We start from the raw sequence: 13,197 nt of genomic DNA, 5'->3' as shown, positions 1-13,197 counted from the left end.
TAGACAAAATTGTCAATGTACTTGCGTGATCGTTGTGCTATCGACCTACACACGAATCAAGTGAGGCCTTCATAAAAAATATTCGGCATCCTCACCCGCCCATGCACGTCGGATCAACTCGCGGATAGCCCTTCGTTCAAGTGGCCGCGGGTTCTTGTACGGGTTCGACATTACAAGGTCAGCGGCCTTGTCGATCCCTCTCTCCGGCATACCGTAGCCCCTTAGGCTCGAGTCAATCTTGAGTCGCCGATAGAGGCTGGTCATTCCCCTGACGGCATCCCCTCCAGAGTCCGGCAGTGCCGACGCGATCTTTGCCATTGGCCCCGGGACGGCCGGAGCGTTGAACGCCAGGGCATGCGGAAGGACTGTAACGTGCGTTTCGGCATGTGGGAGATTGAAAGTGCCGCCCAAAGTGTGGCATAGCTTGTGGTGCAGTCCCATGTTGACGCTTCCTAGGCAAATTCCACACAACCACGCCCCGTAAAGAGCCTCATATCGTGCATCGTCGTTTTGGTCATCCTCCCGCAACACGGGCAGCGCCTTGGCGAGGTTGCGGATTCCTTCGACCGCCATCAGGTCAATAATTGGGTTTATGTTGCTTGCGTAGAGGGCCTCGACTTTGTGATGCATCAGTTGTTGTCTCGTGCGGCTCATGTGAGGGGAACCTACCTGCGTGGGCGATTGCATTGATGCCACTGTAGACAGAAAGTCGAACCGGGAGCGAACGCGTTAGGTCAATGTCGTAGACAACACTCTCGGGAAGGATGCGAGCGTCACGCCTTGTAACCTTGCGCCCCTGGTCCGTCTCCCCGAGGATCGGAGTCATTTCACTGCCGGCATAGGTGGTCGGGACACAGAGATGCGGCAGGCCGGTCCGTACACTGATGGCTTTGCCCAGGCCGATAGTGCTGCCTCCGCCGATGGATACGATGCTATCTACCATCTTCTCCTTTGCTACCCGGACGGCCTTTTCGGTCACGGAGATCGGCGTGTGCATCGTTGCCTCGCTGAAAACGGCCACTGCGGATTGCCCGATGAGACTTTTGATCCGCCCTGCTTCATCCACTTGCTGCGGAGTGGAAAGAATCATGACGGCTTTGGCATTCAGCTTTTCGAGCGCCGAGGGGAGCTGTTGGATTGTTCCTCTACCAAACAGCACGCGGTATGCTCCGCCGACGTACTCGAATGTGCTCATTTTGATCGGTTGGGAGTTGATCAATTCCGACTGTTCAGATGATCTGGGTGTCAACAAATGTTATCGCCTGAAGGCTCCTTTTCTAGTGATGCCAGGTACCCCACACTCCTTGTCTACATTTCTATGTGGGGTGCTCAAGGAGCATTCCTCCTCCCCTGAGATCCGAACCTCGTGTAGCTCGGGAGAGGAGGAAGCCCCAGAACGACAAGTCCTCCCTGTTCAACCATAGCCAACTATAGACTCTTAGTGGGATAAACTACCCTCCGCAAGGCTGCGGTGACGGTTCGTATCATTGATTCGCTGGTACGTGGTAGCCAGGTTTGACAGGATGGTCCCCATCCGGGGAGTAATACCCCATACCCAAACCTATTTGTTGCTCTTGTCAGCTCGCATTATATATCATTCGCCTGTTTTCACTTACATCCTGGAGACTCAAACTCCATAGTCTTGCTAGTGCAGCAGCCAGAGACAGCCCTTCCCTGAAACTGCAGTCTGTCTCATCAAGCACTTGCTTCATGGAATCTAGAAGCTGGGCCTCGGCGGGACTGGTCAGGATGTTGTTCAAGGCGTCAAGTTCTACGGCATGTACCCATTTGGTCACAAAAAGAGCTATAAAGGAAGAGTCAGCCCTCACGATGCAACGCTGTCTTCTGAGCACATACCACAGTCCCATGCCGCAACGGCATGCTCAATACTCCAATGGAATGCTGCCGTTTTGCGCATGAGCAAATGCCCTATCTTGACTGTCCTTCTTAGACCGTCAAACGACCGTCGTACAACATCGAGCAGATAAGGCGTCTTTATCATTTTCGTCGATGCAAACACTGCCACAGATGCTTCAACCGAGTCCGAGTCTCGAGATATCAAGCTCAAGCGATCGAGGCGGATAGCGGAACCGAAGAGTCGGATGTATGCGATAGGGAGGATTGCCCGACAGGTCGATATCAGCGACGGCTTGGCGGTGTGAGTCACTTCCTCTGGATTCGTGTCGACACTTTCTTCCAGTAGTTCATGGTATCTCGCGAGAGACTGCATTGCCGAGTGAAGCAGTAAAGACGTAACGTTGGCACCTAAAATCGCGGACGAGGTCGGCGGAGCCACTTGAAATAGATGCCACGTATAGACTACAAAGGCGTGTGTGATTACCCACGACGAGAATGGAGAAACTCGAGATCGGTTCTTTAAACGACTAGAATCATCGGAAATGAGGTCCATGAGCATTTCCCGCATGGTCAGATAGTCCGGTTGATGCCAGGCGGTTCGGAGCTCACACCACTCGCTTGCTGTCCTGGCATTCCAGTGGCTTTCATCGTCAAAGGCCTCAAAGTCCAGGTCTTCGGCGGGATGAAAACCGGGGTTGACATTGTAGATGATCATATTGAGGGTGCTGACGATAAAGATTCCACCCAAGGTTCTTTTTCGGGTTTCGTGCTGGATCCATTCAGGCCAAGAGAGTATTCTGTGGTCCGCACCTTGATCGTTGAGGGACTGGCGAATCGTTTCGTACACCTGGGAGTATTGTTATGAGACAATGCCTCTAGACACGAGGATAGGAACCAAACGTACCAATGTATAAAATCCGTTCTCGGCCATGGCTGTAGACACCAGCTCGTCGTCACCGCTTAAAACGGTGAAAAGGGTCAATAACAGTTTTGTCTGTACAAACCAGATTGGGTAGTCGGCGTGAGACACTGAACTGTGGCTTGCAGAGGTCATCTGTATCCCAGGTTAGCCAGTGCTTCCGATATTCGCAGCGGATAACGCACCTGTTCGATGGAGCGTACAGTGATATCATACAAGCTTTTTGCCCTCCGTCGGTCGAGGCGATACAATGCACCGATACTACACATGATGAGGAGCAGCGGACTCGGAGTTGTTGTAGGGGTAAAAGTTGGCCGGTGAATTATAGGGAAGTGGCCATGGAAACAGTTCATGTAGCTTGAAAGGAAGCCCTGGCAGAGTTTTTCAGTGGGAATCTCCTCGAGCTGGTGTTCTGGGACATGCCGTTGCACCAGATCTTGGCAGATCCAATCGCGTACATGCACATCGGCGGTGAATGCTTCTTTCAAGCCGCCATTCCTTTCCTTGGGTACATGCGGATTCGTGGGAGTCGCGTTTGCCCGATGGTCCCGGGGGCTAGAGCCATGCGTATCTTGGACACGTAGGGCTACGTCGGGCAAGGTGGCATGTGGCCCTCTGGAGGTTCCAGCCGTACTCATTACAGGTGTTGCAGTCCAAGACAACTCCATCCAGTCAGGGATCTCGATTTGGTCAAAATCCGCGACGTCGAAGAGGTCATCAGGCAGAGGACCAAAGTCAAGCAGAGGCAGGCTTAGCTGGCCCTCTGCAGGGTCTTGAAGAACCGGAGGATCCGGCATTGCTGGGGCTTGTTGCTGTGTATCTTGGTGTCGTGGGTACTGGACTCGATATGGCGGTTCGAAATCCTGCCCATTCACACTCCGATTGTCTGAGGGCTCACTGCCGACATCGGGCGCAGTCGATCCGTTGGGAGAGCCGATCGCAAGGCCGTTATGAGACCTTGCCGAGGGGGAGACGTTGGGGGTGCGGCACACTGGCTCACTGGTCGACGTGCGCCGGGAGGGTGGTGTTGGCATGGAGTGGTGACGGGCAGCAGGTTGCGGGCCATTCATCGCGCCGATGGATTCAAAGCGACTTCCGACGTCCTCATCGACGCGACTAGGCCTTGGGGGTAAAGGGTCGTGGCATGATGGCGGTATCCAAGCGTTCTCGTCGAGCGATGAGAGGGGCTCTAACAATGAATCGCGACGGATGGTAGGATGCTGAGCACAGTGCACCGTGTCCCCTTCGTTGGCCGATGCGACCAAGACTTCGGGCCGAGCATGAGGATTCGTCCGAGTGCATTTGTCGGCGTGCAATGTGCGTTCGTGGCGAGTGACGAGATCTCTGATGATGGAGAGAAAAAACAAGAGAGGTAAGCTCAAGTTCATGCAAGCCAATAAGCACAGGGGGAGATAGGAATCTTACTTGCGCGAGTAGCTTTTCCGACAGTAGCGACACGAAAATGGTTTCTCGAGTGTATGTCTCCGTTCATGCCGGATACAGTGCTCACTGCGCTTAAAGGCCTTGGGGCAGTGGCCACATTTGTACTGGCGAGGAGACGGGCTAGGCCGATGGCTGGTAGGATCTTGATCGTCAGATGCCATGCTGACGGCAGGTGAATATATCTTGAGATAATGAGGATAGAAAGGAAACGATGGACAGGGTGGTGGTGGACATTGGAAATACCCCAGATTTTTGGAGGCGTTCAGCCGGACGGTGAAAAACGCGGGGAAAGGGACGCCACTCCCAGTGAGGAATGGCCGGTGGGCCACGCTGTGATTATCACGGCTACAGGGCGGAGGGATCAGTAATATTATTTCCCGCCAACTACGGAGTGATACGTAAGTTACCTATTGTAACGGTGCATCTAAGCGGTCACGGCACAGGGCAAAAGATTGGGCCATAATCGCTATTGTAGCAATGAACTACAGAAGGTGCTTCAGCTGCCTACGGCTTCCATCGCTCCTACGGGTAACCAAGCCGTAACACAACTTAATAGAAATAATACAGCCATAACATAACTAAAGCATAACGTACATGTATAGCGAGCCGGACAGCAAGCGAACCGGACACTTTTTTTTAACCTTTAAGATAGAAATCACTATAAAAACACAACAAACCATTTAATCAATTGAAATTACTCGCTATACTCTTCCCCAGATGTCTCAATCACTACCTGACATGTTCTTGCATTATGACCGGGCTTGCCGCAGACACCACAATGCCGAACCCCCGGTCGCGCTGACCTCCCTTGATTACCACTTCTCGACGATTCTGCCACTACCTGCGCATCTATATCCATCTGATCAATTGCTTGCCTTCCTTCCTCTACTGTCATTACCCCTCTTTTCTGTAGTCAGGTCCTTTTTGCCCTCCGGCGCCGGCTTAGTATCTCATTTGCCTGTTCAAGTTCTTTAACCCTAGCCTCAAGTAAGGCAACCTTATGCATAACTATCTTTGTTCCCTTAGAAGAAGACCGTATAGCTTCTAGAATTGACTCTGGGGAGCTACTTTTTGTGCCTTATAACTCGTCTCTCGAGGTAATCTGACTGAGATTGAGCCTCAAGCACGGTCTTTGGGGTCTTTGAAACCCAAGGGGTCGACGGTTTAGCCACCTCCTCAGCCGGTGTTGGAGTCCGTAGCTGCACATCAAGTTTCGAGACCACACTTTCCGGGTCAAGAGGAACAAGCCCGGCCCCTCTGAAGGCTGACTTAATATTCTTTTCCGTCATGGTGGCCTGAAATGCGGCGTAGAAGGCCGGAAAGAACTCAGTCTTTGAAACGTGAGTTATAGAGCATCTGATCAGATGCTCTATTTCTTGGCCGTAAGCGTTCTTAAGCACGCTAAAGCACCCGACGTCAAGGGGCTGCAGTATATGAGATGAATGAGGTGGCATACAAAGCCTGATGATCTTCTTCTCCTCACAATATCTCTCGAATTCGATTGAGTGGTGACTTTCGTGGCCATCAAGGATTAGAAGACGATAGCGACTATTTGATCGCTTGGCTGTGCACCGGTCAAAGTGCTTGAGCCACTCGAGACCGGTCTCGTTATCGGTCCAGCCATTTTGGGTCGTTGCAATAGCCCAATCGCCCGGGAGGTTACTATCCCGGTACCAGTTGGCGAGGTGATATTGGCCCGCACCGATGATGAACGGCGAGATCGCTTGGCCATCCGCATTGATCGCCTGAATGACCGTAATCCATTCCCGGTTTCCGGGCTGCACTGATTTTGGCTTTCCACGCCTATCTGTGCCTGTGACGACCATTCCGCTCTGAATTATGCCCATCATAAAGCCAGTCTCATCAACGTTGTAGAAATCATCTGATCGGATGCCATACTTCGCGATTGTATTCGCCACAAGCGTAAACCAATTACGGATAATAGCTAGATCTTCGCACTTGGCTCTCTGGTAGTCGTACTTCCGAAAAAAACGCGTCTTGAGGTCTGGGTGTCGCCTGACGAAGTTTGAAGCCCAGCGCGCGCCAACTGGTGGCGCGTCGCGGTCGGCAAGTAATTGATCAGCCATTTCCTTCACACCACGAAGCCGGGGGGGAAATCCTCGCGAATCTAGGTCGAGAATAAAGTGAATAAGGATCTGTTCCTCTAGATCAGATAGTCGGCGTGAATTAGGAATAGTATTGACTCGGGCTTGGATGCCATTATATCGGTCAAATAGTGTTGAATGCTTGACTTGGTAGAGCTTTGCGGCACCTCTAAGACTTAGTTTTGGTGTATTTTGATGGGCTTGAAGTGCAAGAAGGATTCTAGCCTCTTTATTAGACTGTGACATGCTGGGTGGTTAAGAATCAATTGATCAAATAGAGATAATGTAGGTTGAGGGATTTTTTGTCCGGTTCGCTTGCTGTCCGGCTCGCTATACATGTACGTTATACCAAAGCTTTAATAAAACTTATGCTCTACAAATGACTAGCCTGCTTCTCCAGAATTGCTCCACCTTCCCTTAGATGCCGGTACCTTTCGGGCCAGATCCCGGATTTTCCTGGCGCCAGGATACCGTTCGGGTCGACAGCGTCCTGGACGAGTCAGCCACGTCTTCATTTCATGCAGATCACTGCAGAACTCGCTTACCTTGAGCTTCTCGATGAAGCGGTTGTACGCGTGATTGTTGAAATCGCTCAAGCCCGCGATGAGATCTAAGTTGCCAATGTCAGTAACAAGGCCACTTGTCTTTGAAAGCTCTGCTTACCCATGTGGTTGACATGTGCGCGGTACATGCCATATCCTCGCTTTTTGCTCTCGGCGTGGAAGTTATGGTAAAGCTTGTGGATCTTGTTTCGATGGTCGGGGTCTTCCTGGTTGAAGGTGAACATGTTGACCATGATTACGTGCCGTTCGTGCATGAAAAAGTCCACCATGGGCTCGACTCCAGCTGCTTCATAGTGAGGTCTACAGGCACGTATCCACTCGAGAACCATCTTGCCAGAGTTAGGGATGATGGGGGCATAGTCGCCGTGGGCGGCCTTGCCTCCACCACCGCGTGGCAATGCCCAGCCTACCAAAGGAAGACTCCAAAGGCTTGGGATACCGACCAAGAGACTCCCATTGTCATTTGGGATAGCCTTGTTGTCGAGAAGCTCTCCATTCTCGCCCTGGAAAAAGTTGCCGACGAGGGTGGCCTGGGGAACCCTCTTGGCCACGATCTCCTTGATCTCTTCGAACTGGGCTTGGATGATCCTCTTCGGACCGTAAAGTCCCCAGCGGCCATGCCAGTAGCTCATACCCTTCTCCTTGCGAATCTCTTCCAGCTTCCATGGAGGAATAGGGCCCTCGCCTTGCCAATAGTCGGACCTCCTTCCAAACATGCAAAGCTGCTCAAGCAGGCTCATGACCCAGACGAGGTTAGGAATAACACCGGTCTGACGGAGGTGTCCCAGGACATCAACCAGGGGCTCAATATCCTCAAAAGCTGGAACGCCAATCGTGCATTCCATGAAAGCAGGTGGTTGTGGAGTTAGCCAGATGCTGAGCTTGGTGACGATGCCCAAGTTGCTCTGCAAGAAGAGACCCTCAATCGATGGACCAAAAGTGAATTTGGACAGGAAGGCCGAGGGCGAGCGGGTGATGCCGAATTGCCCCGTACGCACGACGTCTCCGTCAGGGAGCAGCACCTCAAGCCCGGCAATCGATTGGTGATGGGCGGAATGAGAGCCGAAGCCAGTACCACGGTCCAGAGTCTGCCAGAAGGGACCCGTGTCAGCACGCAGAAGTCGTGGCTATCAATAAGATTCGAATGGATGCTTACATTACCAGTTACGCTTCCCCATCCAAGAGAGGGAGTGCTTGGCCACACCTTTTTGCCATGCAAGGCGCAATAATCACCCAACTCCTTGAAACTCACACCTGGCTCTACCACGGCGTAGGAGAAGTCGTCGCTAACTTCGAGCACTCGGTTCATGCGATGAAGGTCAAAGGCGACGGACCCGTTGACTCGCGCAGACGGCCCCCCGTAGCTATAGATAAACCATTAGCTTGTGCGCCTGGAGCTTGAGGCTCAACCATTGAACAGGAGGACAAGACTCACCCTAGGTTCTTGCCTCTGGAAAAAGCCCAGACCGGGATGCCGTATTTGTTGGCAACCTTGAGAGCCTGCTTAGCTTCCTCGAGCGAAGAGGGACTGGACGCGGGAACATGTCAGTGCTGCTAGGTTTCGATGCGTGCGACTCTTCAACAAGGGTACCTACCAAACAGCCGCGCTCGGCATCCTCCTTCTCTCACTGTCGTCGATATAAATGTCGTAGGGATCGATGTAGTGAGAGAGAGCATCGCCGATAAAGACATAATCTTTGCCGACGGCGTCGACAAACTCGGCCAGGGCCTGTTCAAAGGTTTCCCTCTTCACGTCGGGGGGCAGCACAGACTCGATAGGGTAGCCTTTCGGGGCTGCAAACGTCGCCAAGTGAGCCTCCTCATACTCGGGCTGAGCGTATGTGTCTTTGGGGGTGCGGGTCGTCATTCTTGGGTTTTCGATTGCGAATCCGGTCTGAAGAAGGAAGTTGTAGTTGGTGATTTAGTAAAAATCCTATCGCGCGTATTTGTAGCCTTTCCGCCGCTAGGAGCAATGGCATGATGGTTGGCCGGAATGTGGAGGAGAGAGTGGTCTAGTGTAATGTGTGGAGAGTCTGGTACACCCCACACTCCTCCACAGACTGTCTGATGGAGATGGCCTTTCTGGGGTAATGTCATGAGGTCACCCTGGGCGCAATGATTAGCTCCAGTTACGGTAGTCGGCATCTACTGAGGTAACTACACCCTTGCTCATCATCACCGCCGTTCTCGGGGGCGCCGCAGGCAATCGTTTCTTCATACCGTTCACCTCTTAGCAGGCACCCGCGTGAATAATGATGCACCCTCCGGAGCCGTCGACAACCATGCTAGCTGCTGTCGTCGAGAAGTTCGGCGAGCCGTACCGAATGAAGCGCATCTCACGACCCTCGTCGCCACAAGGCCAGGACATACTGCTCAAAGTCCTCGCCGCCTCATACTGCCACACGGATGCTGTGTTTGCCTCTGGTGGACTATCCCAGACCCTGCCACGCATTGGTTGCCACGAATTTGCCGGCCGAGTTCTCGAGGTCGGGCCAAACGTCCCAAAGACCCGTGGCATCTTTGCTGGCCTTCACGTCGGCGTCCCAGGTCGAGCCTATCATCCATGCGGGACGTGCTACGAGTGCCAGAACACAGGCCATGATGAGATAGGCTACTCCCCGTACTGTTCACAGGCAGGCAATCTGGGCTTGACAGAGGATGGTGGTTTCCAGGAGTACTGTCTCGTCGATAGCCGTCAAGTCGCACCTCTCCCCGAAGGCCTCTCGCCGCTACAGGCAGCACCATTGATGTGTGCCGGGCTTACTATCTGGTCAGCCTTGCGTCATGACGCGGTGCAGCGCGCAAGCACGGTAGGGATCCTTGGCGCTGGCGGAGGGCTTGGACACTTGGGGGTTCAGTTCGCTGCACGCCTGGGCAAAAGGGTCCTGGCCATTGATGCGAACGATGCGGCATTGGCGCATCTAAAGCAAGTCAAGCATAGCCTGGGCTCTGTTGGGACCTCGGTTCACGTGGCAGATGCACGCACCCTGAATGTGGATGAGACCAAAGCCATCTGGGAGGAGTCATCGACAAAGCTTCCCACCGAGATCGGCCTCGATACTATCATCCTGCTACCAGAGTCTCAGAAAGCCTTTGACCTAGGGGTGCAGCTGTTGAGAGATCATGGCACGATGATTGTACTTAGCTTCCCGAAAGAGAAGCTCTCCGTCCGTGCTCATGACTTGGTCTTTCGAGATATTAGGCTGGTTGGAAGCTTGGTCGGAAGAAACACGCAACTCAGGGAGATGCTGGACTTTGTCGTAGAAAATGGGGTGAAAGCTTCGGTCAAGGCATATCCCTTTGAGCAGCTCAATGAGCTAGTAAGGGACAGCAAGCAAGGAGCCAGCGGGAAACTGGTCATCGACATGACTCTGTAAATAGACAACAATACTCACGTTCACGGTGAGCACTGGGATTGAAACATACTGTAGATGTCTTTGAGTGAGATATTCGGCTTCCATTATTACGAAACAGTTGGCAGGCTTCCGGTCTCACTCGACATCAACAAATCCTTTACCTTCGTCCCACAAAATAATCTTGCCCTTACGCTTCAATCCTTGGACCATCGCCTTTCGACCGGGGCTGTCCCCCTTGGGAAGCTCATTCAGAAATGCCCATCTTGTATTCTCCTTGTATCCAGCTGTCTTCCAGTCATTGATGTCTTGGTCCGGGTCGGTGTTGTATAGAGGCAACGTTTCAAACAAGGCGGCGTCGTGGGCGAGGCAGATGAAGACTCCTGGATGAGCGTCCAATATGCGTAATTTATCGATGCTAGCCTGTGCGGCGTCACCGTGTATGTACACCGTCCCAGGAACCCTAGAGACCTTGTAGAATGGACTGGTGCGAGAGACATCCGAGTCCCCCTCAGAACAGGTTCTTGCGGCGGGATGATGGACTGTAAACACGGAGCAAGGGCAAGGGCTTGGATAGTAAGAGTCCAGCTGGCTGCTTGATATACTTGCAGGTAACGGTAGATAGAGTGTTGGCCGGAATGCTCCAGCAAAGTGGCAAGCGTCAGCTCCCATGAAAATGAAGGTATCTGGCGTCGTTCTTGCGAGCCCACAAATATGTCCAAGAGCATGCTATTATGCCGTGAGCTCAAGAACAGAAACATGGTTTGGAAGGCAAAAACGAACCCCAGGAACATCTAGGAGGTAGAAAGAACCGTCTCCGAAATAATCATGAGCAGTGAAACCGGCAACTGAAGTGTCGAACTCGGGCTCGTGGATTCGATGCCCCCTGCCAACGGGCCCAGAATTAGCCGCTGGTAGTCTTTGAAGAAATCACCAACCTTAGATCACTCGCCAGTACTGGAGTGTCTGGTTTCTCCGGCCAGCCTGGGGCAAATTCCGCAGTGAAGCCTGGTCCTACGACAATGTCGACCGAGGCCGGGAACTTGGATCCATCACCAATATGGTCCCAATGCCAGTGGCTCCACACGATTGACTCTGTGCAGCATGCCATGTTAGCCAATGTTTAATATGAAGGGATCTGTCATACTAAGATTGGCCAGATCAAAGCCTGAGCTGGCTAGGATCTCGTCCACACCGTGGATGACCTGCATCCCCACAAGGTTACTGGAAATCATCTTGTTGGTCTGAGGTGAGCCATTCCAAAAGTCCTTTCGAGAACCACAATCAAACAGGACATATTCAGACCCAAGATCCGTCTTGTGCTCGAGCAGAAAACACATGGTGTTGAGGTTGAGCGTTGAGTGATGGGTGATGGGAGGCTGGATGAAGACTGCAGCGTTGCAGACCATGCGTGTTGTGGTGTCGACTGCCTGGACTCGAACTGTTGCTGAAGAGGCAGGCAGATCCAGGCCCGGGAACGGAGCAGGCTTGATCTCGTGGGCCATGATCATCAACGTCAACGGGGGTAGGGACGTAGCTCAGGATGAAACTCACTATGGCACACAGTAACACCTCCGCGCTTTAGGGACATTTCGAGGTTTTATTTCTCCTCTAATTAAAGATATTAGGAACACTCCACATCCCCCACCTTCAGAACTCGGGGTAGATAGTTGAATCGCGGTTCAGGTCAAGTGGGGATAACGCTCCTTAGTGATCTTGATCCCTTGTGTTTTTGCATCTTTTATTTTAACAATATTTTTCTTTTCTGTCTCTGGAGTCTATCCATCTACTTAAAACTCTTCTGCCGAGTCTATCTATCTCTTTGATAATCTTCTGCCAAGTCAGTGCAATTCCCCATGTCATTTCGCTCCCTTCTCAGATCCCCCCAAGTACCTGAATACCACCCTACAATCCAGATCCTTGCAATCCGAAGCCTCACTAGCAGCTGTGTACACTCCTAAGACGGTCGAACCCAGAGCATTTCTTGAGCCCAGTCTTCTTGCCATGCTGACAGCCAACGAAACATCCTTCTTCATCAACTGTACTCTAAACCCTCCTTTGTATCCATTGGACGCGGGCGCCTTTGGACAAACACCCGGGACGGGGTTGAACCTGTCACAGATGGTGTTTTGAGCCGTTCCAGCGCCAAAGACTGATGCTAGGACATGGGCGTCGACGCCAGCACGCATGCCCATATCCATTGCCTCGGAACAGGCGATTGCAATGGCTCCAGAGAGATAGTTGTTTGAAAGCTTCGCTGAGAGGCCCAGAGATGGTCCGCCACAGGGGATTACCTTCCCGCCCATAGTGGAGAGGAGTGCAGTCAAGCGAGAAAGATTGGGATCCGACTCGGAGCAGCCGAGGAAGAATGCCATTGAAGCATCAACGGCCCCAATCACTCCGCCACTGACTGGGGCGTCATAGAACAAACTTTGCGGAGATTTCGTCAACACCTGCTCCTTGATATATAGGTTGGTGCTCGTATCAATCGTGGAAGAGTCGATCAGGAGCTTGGCCGTCGAGATCGAAAATGCGCTGAGAATTCCCGAATCTGGATCAAGGTATGCAGACCTGACATGAGCGCCTTCGGGCAGCATAGTCAAGATCACATCCTGTCGCAATGAAGCGGTTAGCATGGCAAGAACTATGAGCCCTTCATCTTGCACTTACGCATGCCTCGGCGACTTCTTTGGCGCTTGCACATTTGACGATCGAATCAGGAAACAGAGCTACCGTCTCGTCGACCACCGCTGTAACGATATCATAGACGTGAATTTGAGATCCTTTTGGCAACTTCTTTGCGAGATTGATGACCATTGGCTTTCCCATTGCACCAAGGCCGATGAAGCCCACAGAGGTGGCCGGTGAGTCTTGGGCCAGTGACGCTATGGTCATTTTTGCTTCCACAGACTCCCGTTTAATGGCTTGATCTGGATACGAATCAAAACCCAGGACAG

General features: G+C 52.4%; 5 protein-coding genes across 5 annotated transcripts; 1 reads left to right on the top strand and 4 right to left on the bottom strand.

Annotated features, from left to right (window-relative positions):
* Nucleotides 1-69: 69 nt before the first annotated feature.
* On the bottom strand, nt 70-1,195 carry NCS57_00790800 (Fe-ADH domain-containing protein; the record flags this gene model as incomplete). The annotated part of the gene is made up of 2 exons (XM_053057743.1): nt 70-617; nt 670-1,195. 2 exons carry the CDS (start codon nt 1,193-1,195, stop codon nt 70-72), a joined length of 1,074 nt encoding a protein of 357 aa, XP_052913938.1.
* A 243-nt stretch (nt 1,196-1,438) lies between these two features.
* Nucleotides 1,439-4,380, bottom strand: NCS57_00790700 (uncharacterized protein; the record flags this gene model as incomplete). The annotated part of the gene is made up of 6 exons (XM_053057742.1): nt 1,439-1,561; nt 1,617-1,804; nt 1,858-2,704; nt 2,762-2,911; nt 2,962-4,120; nt 4,202-4,380. 6 exons carry the CDS (start codon nt 4,378-4,380, stop codon nt 1,439-1,441), a joined length of 2,646 nt encoding a protein of 881 aa, XP_052913937.1.
* A 2,317-nt stretch (nt 4,381-6,697) lies between these two features.
* NCS57_00790600 (FAD-binding PCMH-type domain-containing protein) lies at nt 6,698-8,754 on the bottom strand (the record flags this gene model as incomplete). The annotated part of the gene is made up of 6 exons (XM_053057741.1): nt 6,698-6,814; nt 6,870-6,934; nt 6,988-7,975; nt 8,044-8,251; nt 8,323-8,415; nt 8,483-8,754. The coding sequence occupies 6 exons, from the start codon at nt 8,752-8,754 to the stop codon at nt 6,698-6,700; spliced, it is 1,743 nt and encodes a 580-aa protein (XP_052913936.1).
* A 415-nt stretch (nt 8,755-9,169) lies between these two features.
* On the top strand, nt 9,170-10,264 carry NCS57_00790500 (PKS-ER domain-containing protein; the record flags this gene model as incomplete). The annotated part of the gene is made up of 1 exon (XM_053057740.1): nt 9,170-10,264. One exon carries the CDS (start codon nt 9,170-9,172, stop codon nt 10,262-10,264), a length of 1,095 nt encoding a protein of 364 aa, XP_052913935.1.
* Nucleotides 10,265-10,378: 114 nt separating this feature from the next.
* Nucleotides 10,379-13,135, bottom strand: NCS57_00790400 (Lactamase-B domain-containing protein; the record flags this gene model as incomplete). The annotated part of the gene is made up of 8 exons (XM_053057739.1): nt 10,379-10,782; nt 10,846-10,969; nt 11,024-11,126; nt 11,179-11,335; nt 11,388-11,670; nt 11,720-11,793; nt 12,150-12,852; nt 12,911-13,135. The coding sequence occupies 8 exons, from the start codon at nt 13,133-13,135 to the stop codon at nt 10,379-10,381; spliced, it is 2,073 nt and encodes a 690-aa protein (XP_052913934.1).
* Nucleotides 13,136-13,197: the final 62 nt, after the last annotated feature.

Source organism: Fusarium keratoplasticum, chromosome 5 (genome assembly GCF_025433545.1).
Source record: "Fusarium keratoplasticum isolate Fu6.1 chromosome 5, whole genome shotgun sequence".
NCBI lineage: Eukaryota > Fungi > Ascomycota > Sordariomycetes > Hypocreales > Nectriaceae > Fusarium > Fusarium keratoplasticum.
Note: the sequence above shows the minus strand (reverse complement) of the source record. Positions and strands in the feature narration are given on the sequence as shown.